At 28.7% G+C, this 13,749-nt stretch overlaps 1 protein-coding gene across 2 annotated transcripts in view; it reads right to left on the bottom strand.

The window, feature by feature from the left end:
• Positions 1-13,749, bottom strand: part of SLC8A3_1 (Sodium/calcium exchanger 3) — a gene marked incomplete at its 5' end in the record, with an annotated part of 87,486 nt that overhangs the window by 32,917 nt on the left and 40,820 nt on the right. For both annotated transcript variants that reach the window (XM_051218198.1, XM_035732089.2), the window contains one exon: positions 952-1,049. In XM_051218198.1, the coding sequence (XP_051074039.1) occupies positions 952-1,049 (98 nt within the window). The remainder of the gene's footprint in view (positions 1-951; positions 1,050-13,749) is intronic.

The following is a 13,749-nucleotide window of genomic DNA, read 5'->3' as shown; positions in this document are numbered from 1 at the left end:
ATTTTTCATCAGTCTGTTGATTACCCGGAAACGGAAGTGAATTTCTGTTTAATTTTTGTAAAGAACTCTGTTAAAAAACGCAAACGAATGTACATTTGTTGATTTTGTTATTTGTGAATGAGTCATTAAAAAGTTAATAGACAAGAAAAAAACAAGAACAAAACAGAATATAATACAATCAGAAAAAGTGATTCTCTTGAGTTGGAAAGATCTTTGAAACAAATATATTTTGATTTATAAATGTTTATAGTTATAGGTATCATTGAAACCTCTTATGTCATTTCTAAACGAATTCTACATGAACTGCTAACTAAGCACTAAAGTTAAAATATATTCAGTAGTATTCGTTAGTTAATTAAAAACCATGATTACTGATGTTTAAATCTCACTTTCACCGTTATCACTGGCAAACAGGTTTGAAGTTCTTTTTAAAGTTAGCAATTGAATTGTTAACTGTAAAATAGAATTTCGGCCAACTACTGTTCAATAAAAATCTATTTTAAAGAAATTGGAAAACTAACACTAGTATTGACAACACGAACATGAAATAGTAATACTTAAATAATTGAAAAATCAAGTTTGAAAATGTTCTTTAACATCACAATAAGAAGGAATATCAAGTTGTAATACCAGACATTTTTCAATTGATTCCATTATCATTATATGTCAATTATAGAACTTTCAAGAGAAGTTCAAACATGATCTATTTGCAAAGGAAACCTAGAATTTTAAAACCTATCGATAAGCAAATATGTCAGTTTTCAATATTCGACATCACAACTTAACATTTTGATATTTGAAGGTTAATGAAATCTTTATGTTATTTTAATCCATTAAATAAAGTATAAAGTGAAAACAATCTGTTTAACATACTGGTTATGATTTAATAAACCTCACAAAATTTCAGTAACTGAGTAATTTAATAAAAAGTTAGTAAACATACAATCTTACCATCTTTGTCAATAAGAACTGGTTCACCAAGTTGTATATAGAAATATTCTGATTTCTCATAATTATTATCATCCATTACTCGAATACGAATGATACCCCTATTTTAAAAAAAAATTCAAAGGAAATTACCGATAGAATATATTTCGAAAATCTCATTTAAATATTTAATAAATGTGCTACATATGACTTTAAAGCAAATATTTTTGTTTGTTTAATCTCAATTAATTACCAAAATTTTAATTTAATGTTGATTTGCTCATTGACAATCAACGTCTTTTATCGAACGGCATAACCATTTTCATCTTATTACAAAAAGTATGGTTGTTTATATAATTTTCAAAGCATTTCAATTCTTATACTATGAATCGACAACAATATTTCCCTGGTCATGAATCAAAAATAAATTTTTAAATAACCGGTATCTAACCAATAATCATAAGATCATAAACACGAAACTACTTGAAAAAAAAGTTATTTTCTCCCTATGAATCGCATAATTGGTAAACATAGTTTCAATCTTTGAACGTTAGTGTGATAATACCATATTAACTGATAGATTAAAGCGTTTCATCATGAAAGCGTCATGATACACAAAATATTCATCTCACTATGTCAATATTTTGATTTGTATAGAAAAACTAAACACTAAAAAAGTTATTTAAATGATTGACATCAGTTGCGAAAAATTTATTCATACCACAAATAGTAAAAGATACGTACAAATTATCGAAATAGTTTATGATCTACAACTTCATTTTCATTGTTTCTTGAATTATTTCAATGAATTGAGTTAATTAATAAACGATTACGGTACTATAGTGTACGATAAATATAGAATGTGTGCTAACATTTCATCATATGATATAATTTAATTGTCAAAGACAAGTTCCATAAAGTGGGACAATAACTTCAATGCAAATGTGTGTCATGTGTCAAAAAGGCATATTGATTTTGAATGTAATAAGATAATTGCAAACGTTTATAATACTGTTAATGCACGAAACAATGTGCAACGAAAGGCTAATTTGTAAGCTAATCATTAAAAGATAAATAATATTGATAATATTTTAGTTAAGCCATTTTAAGGGTATAGAAATTTGTTTGATTAGAAAATCGCAAGCGCTAATGTGTTTAACATTCGTATATTTACTCGCAAACCATTTCACTCCATAATCTTTATTTTATACGAATCACATGAACTCAGTGAAGTAATTCTTACCAAATATAACAGTTAGTTTATGTATCAAAAATTGTTAATAAATCCCATTACTCTAATATATCTCATATTTTAAGAGAAAATTACATAAAGTATGTTAAGCCTTTTACGAAAACGAAAATTAAATTCTATTATTTCTGTAAGTAATTCGTATGGTAATTTAAGTGAACGAGTAAACTTTTCGTCTGAAAAATTGAATTTTCATTATTGGGTGTCGTAAATGTCGTAGGTTTTATCGTATTGCTAACTTTTTAACGGTTTATAAACAATGAAAAAAATTAGACTATGCTATAGAACGATTTAAATACCAGACTGCATAATGCAAATAATTATGAAAGTTTATGTATCTGCTGTAGGATGTACAAATTACAAAGGAAGTCGAATATTGATGATCCGATATTGGATTATTATGTCAATAAAGTACGATGAATAAAGTGCTTTTTATCACAACAATCTAAAATTTCAGAGAAATTAAATACGACGATATCAAGAAAAATTACGAGACATCATGTGAATACCGTAAATTTTTAAAGACATGTAGGTTAAGGGTACGGTAAAGATGAGGATATGACAGTTTGATTTAGTATAAAACATTCTTGATTTATCTCATGATTACCAAGAGCTTCAGCTGTTTAAAGACGTTGGATAGGAAGTCACCTTCTTAGATATGGGTTTATTTTACGAGCAATCTTAAAACCAACACGTGGGTTTGTCATGTGACTCATAACCTCTTTCCTCATGCCGTTGTCGAGTCATACTGGAATATGCACCCTCGTCCGTTTTGGAAGCATGCTTTGATTATGTCCTTCAACGGCAAGTGAGATAGCTGACGCATATGGAAACGACCAGAGCTTATCCTTCACAGATACAGAAAACAGATACATAGTCGTAAAGCCAGATTATGAAGTTTTGGAAAATATAGTTCTGTACTGATTTTTTGGTTTTAACTTCATTCTTTCCCTCATTATATTTCAGCTAGAAACATTTAAGAAATCAATCAAAATTTGTATTTTGTTGAGAAAATTAGTTTATTAAAAATAACTAATTAGACATTTTCTCATCAAAACCGTCAAAAAGATTGAATGAAAGCATTATTTTATTGAAAATATATCAGACAAAACTATAAAATATTAACTGGCGACCAGGTATATCAAGATGCTTCAAGAACAACTTATAGAAAATTTTTAAAAAATATTTTTTGAAAAATAAGCGAAAATTTAAAACAATGAAAACATTTTTCTGTTTTCAATGTCTCAAGTAGTACTTTAAGAGACATTTCAATTGGTATACACTTTTGATATGTAAATCTGCTTATTAACTTGTTGATAAATGTCTGAATTTTCATTTTTAATGAATGTTAAAAAGGGATATCACTTTGTTTACTATGTAAATGCATATATATATATATATATATATAATGTCGTCTTTGTTTTAAAACTCTCCAAAATGTACTATCGTTTTAAGTGAACCGGTTTTGTGTCTATCTGTCCATTAAGGTACTTAAATTGTTTATACAACCTATCAAAGTTAAAAAAATAATCTACACACTTGGGATTGAATTTGATACATTAAAAATATTAGGGACCTTATTGATTAAAGTTGAACAGGTATTAAAGCCAATCAAATGAAACATTTGTTTATTTTCTTAAATAAACATTTCGATGTTTACTACTGATCGTTTAATGTGTTCTTTTTCTGATGGAAAATTATAATCGAGAAAACAATAAAATGTATTCATAAAACCAAGATAGATATTATAAATAATAATCTATTTGTTTGGTTCCGTAATCTTACATTATAGAGCACCTACGTTCAGTAACTGAAAAGTTTAACGGTTAGGATAAATGATAAGTACATTACAAGAAACAAATAGAATAAACAACAATGAGAGATAATAATCCGCCTAAAATAGAACAACAACCTTCTTTCACATTGTTATCAGATTGATATTACACTAAAATGTTAAAATTAATGAGACACCATAGTAAATGTTATTCGACAAAATGTAACCATAAATGTACATTTTTATTGAATTTATTCTCATGGTACTTTACAATTTTCTATCGCTATGTAGACAATCAAATTGCAACTAATTTATTATGTTTTCATACCAGATTTCGAAAACCACAATGATCATTTTGGTTGTTTTATTATTCAATGTACCTGTCTTGGCATTATTGAATAGGTTAGATCATTTTATTAGAGCGAACAATTGTTTATGAGAATAGAGCGAAATCTAATAAATTCATTATGTTTATCGTTGCTATGGGAAGGTAGCGCACGTGAGTTTGTGAATATACAATGGGTTGTTTGTACTGATTTTAAGTGGTTAAGTGGAAATTACTTAGTAAATCAAATTATAGCCACACAAATCTCAAAATAATTAGATATCAGGAAGCAAAGTTATAATAGCACGCACGAACAAAACTATATCTAAACAACATTAAAAGCATAAGTGATGATTGAATGAGAATATTTATAGGTCAAATGAATTAACAGTGGACAAATATGACCTAATATGATCTGTAACATTATTTGTTTAGCCTTTTTTTGAAATATATCATCTATTAATGACCACAGTTTACTTACTTTATCAAACATAATGAAAACGAATGTGTATTGAATTACAACAGATGATACAAGCAAGAAAATAATATATTAACTCATAGAAATAGTTTATACGTTTTGTTAATATGATTCAACGATCAGTAATTCCTCAGCTCAAATGTAGGCCAAACATCTGCCAACAAACTTCAATAACTAAATAAACACATCCATTTAGTTCAGCTTTAAATATTTGTAGGAGAAATAATTATATTTTAAGGTTACCTATAAAGAAGGTTAATCTTACAATGAAAGCAATCGGATCTGTAAAAATAGTATCCGATCATATCGATCTGTTAACAATATTATATAAACCGAAATAATTCGGCATAATGATATGAAAATATCACACTTGCTAGGAATTCTGAAGCCTAAGTAAATCGTCGTCACCTATCGCTAATCAGTCTTCATCAAGAAAAATTTGCCCATCCACCTTTTTCAAATTTTTAAATGTTTATCAGCAGTTACCTATCCGTAGTGAAAATTACATTAAGATAAATAAATATTCAAAATAAATGAATATCAAATGAGGATGAAATTCATTGAAATCCTATTTTTCACTTAAGATATTTAATGTCATTACTGAAAAATACAGATTACATTGTTTACTAGTTTGTTTTTATTTCATAACTTTAAATTCAGTCACATGTTTGTAGTATTCAACTGGCATCAAATGGTTAAACTGTTTATATTACTCAAATTAAAACACTAGAAAATGTGAGCAATAAGTACAAATTACTAATTTCCCTTAAAAAATCAACCCAGAAACTGAATACCAGTTGCTTATTTAAAAACGACACAAAGATTAATAGTACGACAGAATTCAACTGAACTGATGGATTAGGTTAACTTCCTGTTTTGAGATAAATTCAAAATGGAACAGAATAAGTATCAATATGTTTACATGATCAATATTGCCTAAAATTTAACAATTTATAACGTCATGATATTGTAGTTCATATCTATGTACTTCGAACAGTTTCCAAGTATTATATATATATGAATAAGTATATACTAACGTTTAGGGGGGAAATTCGTTGAGATTGAAAAAATAAACTATCTAGTTTATTAAACAAAAAAAAGTAGATCAAGTTTAAATGAACGTGACTTTTTAAACAAAATGATTTAACAGTTACTGAAAAAGTTTAATTAATGAAATTATTCCACATCAAATTAGTCATTATGATGCACTAATCTCATCAAATAAAACAGTATTTGTATTGTTATAAAATATTCATTGAATAAATTTCTAGTTCATAATTAAACATTAAAAGTTCGTGGCGAAAAATATTAAATATTCATTTATATTAATTATCTTAGTGAATTATTTTACATTATTTGTTGACATAGTTTTAACTTAAGAAGGGGAATATAATTATGTTATTATTATTATTATTAAAAGAAATATGTTTATGTTATACACGTAATCTTCAATATAATGATGTTAAAAAAGAGAGGAATAAGGCAGTGAAATCTATATAAGTATAACGGAAATTAAAATCAGTAAGATGTCAAAGGTGCACAGATACATGCTCGATTACTTTATGAAACCAAGACACGAAATAGTATTTTTTTTAACATTAGTAGTACAAAATTAATACTAACTGTCAAGTTACAATTTAGTGTTTAATGGTTCATATGTCATGAAGAACATTATTACAAATTTACTATTAATTGAAGTTATTATGTTAAATCTGATCCGTTCAATTATATTGTAGAGATTTTTTTAAAAGCGAGCATATAAATGTTCATCGACAACAATATGACAAAACAATCCACAATACGAAAATGCTGAATCTCACTAGTACTACAATTCATGTAGTCCAAGTGAAGATTTTTATTTTAAATGTATCTCTTTACATTCATTGCATAAACAAAGGACTTTGCCTCCGAATGAGTTGTCATATTAGTTCCTAACTTATTTCAATTATGAAAATATTGTTATCATGTTTATACATTGGATCTGTGATAATTTGTGTAAGTCTTTTACAATCTCCTGAGAATTCTTTTAAATAATTTTAACCTTTAAAAATCCATGTGGTAGTTGGACTAACACGTTTTCATGATTGATAATATTTAAAAATGAAAAATATTTGAGCGAACAATTGTTTTCAATAACTTCATCATCAGGCTCTACAGTTATAAGTCCATAATTATAATATTTTACAAAGACTTAATTTATGTATCCAGAAGAAATATATCCAGCCTCTATGTTTACCGTGGCCTACCACTGGATCACCGAATACCTAGACTGAATATTATAAACCTCTTACCCCCTTCCTTTATTTCATTTATTTACCTTATTTACTTTATTATCATTAATTTTGATTATCTCTATCTTAATCTTCACATTCATCATTCCTAATTCGTTGATCGTAGTTACCTTGATAACACCCCCCTTTTTACATATTATATTAACACAACAATCTTATTATTATTATTATCTCAATTCACAAGATTAAATTCTCCTACTATGCATTTTATTCACACAATTTTTTTTTGCATTTTCATACTATTATACTTATGGTGACTGAACACTTTACTCCAAATCATCCTGACCTTTATTGAATGACCTTTCTAATTAGTCAAATAATACAATTTTGAAGTATATATATATATATATCGTAACAGATGCAAACGTTTACCATTTTTAACACGTAACATTGTCGAATTCATTAATACATGCCTTAGTTTTGGCCTTTGTAAAATATTATAATTATGGACTTAAAACTGTAGAGCCTAACGATGAAGTTATTGAAAAGAATTGTTCGCTCAAATATTCTTCATTTTTGAATAATAATATTTAGTCAATATTCCTAATATAAATATGCTATTATTTGATCTCCACTGAACTTCCCAACACTCAAGCTTCAAAAATGTTCTATTTATTATTATCAGTAATTTTCTTTCAAAAGAAATTAACAAAAAAAACTGATCTTTTGTTTGGGTCAACTAAATCACTGACAAAATTAGCATATCACTCATAAATTCACTTTCATGTACACATAAAAAATAAAGGAGAAACAAAAGATGAAATGTACAGTTTTTCTGACACGTAATAAATTAGATCATTACACAATGAGATACATAATAAGTTTTATAGCAATTTAAATATGAAGTTTTAGGACATACAAAGTAATAGATGATGGAAATGACCTTGGAATACTCAGTTTACATTAAGGAATGAATAAATGTGCAGAAAAATAAATAAACACAAATATTTGTCATGCTGCTTTTCAATTTTTTGTCAACATGCAATAACAAAACTATGAAATATCATATGTAAAAATAAAAAGTAATGCCTGTTTCTCTCTTCTTACGAAAGTATTTTATTTTATGCAGTAAACAATTGTGTGATTTATTGTTAAAATATGCAAAACAATACATTTGTTATACTCCAAACAACTATTCTTCTGTTCAATGACATAACGTGAAGAGAGGAGTACTAACTATTAACAGATAAAGTTATCCATCTATAATCAAATGAATAGATTTGTACAACACAAAATTCATCAAACGTATCTATTAATCCGTATTAGTTTTCTTTATCGATGGATAGACTGATAACTGAACCAACTTTCTATCAAATCATACAAGCGTATTTCATTTATAGATGATTTCAATTTAATGTGACCATCAAACATTTTCTGGTAAATTTGTGAAATGTGAATTAGTAAAATGAAAATATTTTAAAACTAATAGTAACATATAAATTCTTTTTCTTCTTACAGATTTATATTTGAGTAAACCTAAGAGAACTTGGGTTCTACTGGTCAATCTAAATAATCAAAAACACGATTTGATAGGTACATTTTTTTTATCAAAATTGAACTGATATTAAAGAAGATATTTGCAAATATATTCAATTTACTTTATTCTTTTGCTACTATATAAGTGGAATCAAAGAACGTTAATCATAAGAAAGTTAGTGTTATTTCAACACGACTTATATTGTTGAGGTATCAATGTGACGAAATAAGGAAGAGGAATGGAGTCAGAGTATTGTGTTCTGTCTCACTTATTTATATACTTCTGTGAAATTAGCTTCACATGTTATCGTTCCATCGATTTAAAACTTAAAGCATATAAATAACTTTTATGTTGAAATTTTCTCAAATCTGTGTATAGGTTTATATATTTTTGTATACTTGTATTCTGAAATCAAAAAAATTATTGTGTTGGGGAGTTCCATAGTAGGACAAACGGCCGTTCAGTGCTTCCAGGTTTTCCATAGTGGTCTAGCTTCAATTGACTCATGATCTCAATTATTAAAAATTACTATAATATCCACAAAAAAACCTTTGGTATTTTATAACTAACAACTAAACGTCTCTTAATGAACATATAGTAATTAATGAGAAATTATATCATAATGAAAACAAATGGTTAGTTGATATGAATGACGTATTAAATGATAATAGTTTACTTTCTAACTCAACTCACATCACATTTGACGTATAATAATGATTTTCACAGAAAATCGGAGTTTCTGTCTATATATATATAATTTGCGCCTATAGAATAAAATAACGTATTTTGTGAACCTATTGTAAGTTTATTATTCTTGCTTATACCACACATTGGCTGCCACAATCTGTTTTTACGTTGAAGGCATGCAAATTATCTGTAACAGGGATTAAACACTTGAAATTCTTATGATGTGAATGCCGCTTGTATTTATAGTAATGTGTGATTATAGTAAATGTTTTTGGGGAATATCAATCAGCCTTTTATTATTCAGTAGGAAACCTATAGCATATTAAAAAAAAACATCTTCATTAACCAGAATAATTATAAATCATGAAAATCTAATAAACTGTATTTTCATCATTAAATTGATGTAATGATTAGTGAATATATCAATTGAAATTACTGGTGAATTTTGGTAATTTTTCCAAATCATGAACTAAATGAATAGGTAATCTAGCTGAAATTACTTGACGTAAGGATATGAAAATCAGTCGAAATATGGATTATTGTTAATATATTTTAATACTCAGAATTCCGAGGTCTATTCTTTCAATTATTGACAAAAACGCAGTAAGCGATTTGAGATTTAGAAAACTGCTACAGTTGAAGTACAATGTTAATCATAGAAAACGTAGAATAGTTAGAATCATCTTTTAATTGAAGTTACTTTTATTCTTCATGTTTGAAATCAGGATATTTAGTTTCATATATCTTCTTATGAGACTAAAAGGGTTTTTCTGGTATACGATCATTAAAAACTTTGTTATGAAATTTATATTCATTTTCTGTGAAATATTTAAGAACAAAGTCACAGAATGTCAGGCGATCGAAAAAATTCATTTAGCAGTTTAAAAATCCTCATGGAGTATTAAAAAACAGTGGATATTTGAGTGAACAATTATTTTCAATAACTTCATCATCGGACTCTATTGTTGTTAGTTCGTAATTATCGTGACATTATACATAGGTAAAGATAAGGCATACATTAATGAATTTGACAACATTATATGCTAAAAATGGTGAATGTTTGCATCTATTACGACGTGAATACTTCAAATTTGTGTTATTTGTAATTCGGGGAGGATATTTTATGAAGGTCAATGTCGAGTTATAATTAATCGTGATACAACAAATAATGTGAATAAAACGTACGGTAGGAGAATTTCGCCTCGTAAGTTGTGGTAGTGATAATGGTATTAATAATGATGAACATGACGGTAATAATAGTGACATTGGGTGAATATAATATGTAATAAGTGAGGTGCTATCAAGGTAACTATGATAAAGATGAAGTCATGTAAATTAAGAAAGATGAATCTGTAGATTAAGAAAAAAATAAATACAAAAGGGATTGAAGGGGGGAGATTTATAATATCCAGTCTACGTATCTGGTGATCCAATTGTGGACAAAGGTAAAAATACAGGCTGGATAAATCTCTTCTGGATACGTAAGTTAAGTTTTCTGTAGTCTGTAGTGGCTCTGCTTCGTTGGTCGATCACCTCGTTAACTGTTAATATATAAATCTCAACGATGATTAAAATCAAAATGGGACGAGAAACGGCAACTACAATATATTAGCAGACAGAGCAGATCACATACATAGGGGGGCGGATGAATTATCGAGTTATATTTAAGCAATCAACATTTTAGCTAGAGTTTGTCATGTGATCTAGTGATCATAACGGTACAAAGAAATATGCGAATTGTCTCTGTTCCGATAATATTGTCTGCTAAGCAAGTTAGTAAAAGGGCTTAACAAAAATTAAGCATTATCGAAATTGGTTGTAGGATTGTTGCTATGATTCCATTCAGATAGGTTCAGCCATATGGAGGGGCCGTAATCTAGCTCCGTGAACTAATTTGTTTCGAATTCGGTATAAACAAGAGAAAGTTTTATCTATTTTGATATGATGTTCACTATCTATCAAATGAGAAAGAATGGTAATGTTAACAAATCTAGTGACTCTTTTTCTCAACGAATGTGGTACATGTTCAGAAGCATCTAAGGATAAACCCTTCTGAGTACAGTCTATAAAACTAGCTTCACAGGAACAGTTGAGATGGCATACAGGCTTGAAAATGCCCGTTATGGTTAACCTATCCTTCGTTTGTTCTGTACGTACTGGTTTGGTTGAGAAGACTACATGTGAGTTAGTGGATTGAAGTGTCCTTTCGACAGATATTTTGGGTTGACGCATTACAATGTCACCCGCTATATACGCTTTTAAATCGAGTTTTAGATAATGGGTTTTCTTGCTGATCATGCCAGAGTTTGTTTTATATTTACCTCCTGATAGTAATTTTCTGAAGAAATTATCTGAATAGCCGTTATTTCGTAATGTGTTATTCGTTTTATTTTTTTGCTACACTGTCCTCAGTATATAATAATTCGATGCTGCGGCTGAGACACTTCACTTTGACTCATTCTGACCTTAGTTAAATATCCTCGATTTACAAATAACACAAATTTCAACTATCTACGTCATAACAGATGCAAACGTTCATCATTTTTAACATATAACGTCGTCAAATTCATCAATGTATGCCTTATCTTTACCTATGTAAAATGTGACGACAATTACGGACTTACAACAATTGAAAATAATTGTTCGCTCAAAAACATGCTACTATCCACAATCATTTATAAGAATGATAATAAAAGATTATCTTAAAATTGTTCTATTGAAGACTACGAATAAATTCTTATTACGGCTGGTAACTTTCATAATCTGTTTACATTTATTTACATATTTTAGCTATTGAAAATGTAGACAATTGATATGAAAAAAGCACTTCAGATATTTTTAGTTTTCAATCCTCAAGTTTCATCATGTTTGGGCTAAAGCTTCACTTACTTTTCATTCAGACGTTATGTAACCTTATCCAAAACGTGATGAATTAACGACCTCAGAACTAGTAGAGTATACTAAAATGAGTTTTCGCTTTATGTTAAAGGACTCATATCTCAGTATTTAATCAATTATAACTCACAGTGTATTTTTGTTTAACGATTTTATCTTCATTCGTTTTTAAGAATCAAGTAATAAACAATAATTTAAAGAAAAGTAACAATTTGATCAGTATTTTATGTATAATGTAATACGATTATTTTACACGGAATAATATTTAAAGCCATAGAAACATATATATATATATATATATATATATATATATATATATATATATATGTACAGATTTTTCCCGAATTCCAATTGTTGAAATCATGAGGCAATTGAAGCTAGACCACCTTGGAAAACCTTCAAGTACTGGACGGCCTTTTCGACCTATTGTGGGACTCCTAAACAGTGCGCATCCACAATCCTCCCTCGCAGTATTCGAATCCAGGACCTATCAGTTTCGCGCGCGACCACTTAACCGCTAGACCACTGAGCCGGCATCCAACGGTGTTATTGTCTAACTTCAACTAATCCACGAAATTAAGCGACACATTGACCATTATCATCAGTGAGTTACTATTTCACAACTGACCCGGTTGAACTCCATTGGTCACTGGTTCTCACTAGAACTCCATGATATACATCTTAAAGCCAGTCACTAGTGAGCATATGTTGATTAATATCAGAAGGGGGTTTTGTAAAGATTTTAGTAATTTCAATTGTTGGGATCAAGAGTCAATTGAAGCTAGATCACCACGGAAAACCTTCAAACACTGGACGGCCGTTTCGTCCTAGTATGGGACTTCTCAGCGGTGTGCATCCACGATCTCGCTCACCGTGATATTCGAACCCAGGACCTACCAGTCTCGCGCAGAGTGCCTAACCATTAGACTATTGAGCCGGCATCCAACGGTGTTAATGTCTAACTTCAAACAATCGTGAATTGGTTGAAATAATTGTTTTTAAACCACTAAAATCATGCAAAGTTTACCGTCTGCAATAGAATGGCTCTAAAGGGAGACAATTATCTGTATTCTACATAAAACAGTGAGGGAAACCACAGAACAAACAACACAGTGTCAAATGTAGGACATTTAAAATGAATAATCAGTCAGTGTATTTCGATTAACAATAGCTACACAAACGATGTAGAATGAAACATGTGATATTCAAGAAATCAATGTTTGATAAAAAATAAAACATTATACATGACCTTATGTAAATCAATGAAACCATTGTTTTCAACATACGAACTAAAAGTTACTGTTCATACAATTATCAGAAAGTTTTCAGTGACAACTGAAGCAAGTAGGATGCTATATTATCTGATAACAATATAGGTCAATTTTTAGAATTGATTTTTATCTTGAAAAACTACAGTCGGAAATGAACGATTACTATGTGAAAATGATAATTATTTGAACAAAATAATAGACAATCTTATTACGACAACAAACAGTGTAGAAGCTTATCACTGGATTTAGAAATTGATTTATACGAGACTGTTGTTTATCAATCTGAAAGTTTCATTGTACTATTATTTGCCCATGAGCACTTATAACTTGCAATTTTGTCACGTACCTAAAGTGTGTTGCACTAAAAATCACTGC

The sequence above is a fragment of the Schistosoma haematobium genome, chromosome 1 (assembly GCF_000699445.3).
Source record: "Schistosoma haematobium chromosome 1, whole genome shotgun sequence".
Classification (NCBI taxonomy): domain Eukaryota; kingdom Metazoa; phylum Platyhelminthes; class Trematoda; order Strigeidida; family Schistosomatidae; genus Schistosoma; species Schistosoma haematobium.
The sequence above is the reverse complement of the archived record's forward strand: the minus strand, read 5'-3'. Positions and strand labels throughout refer to the sequence as shown.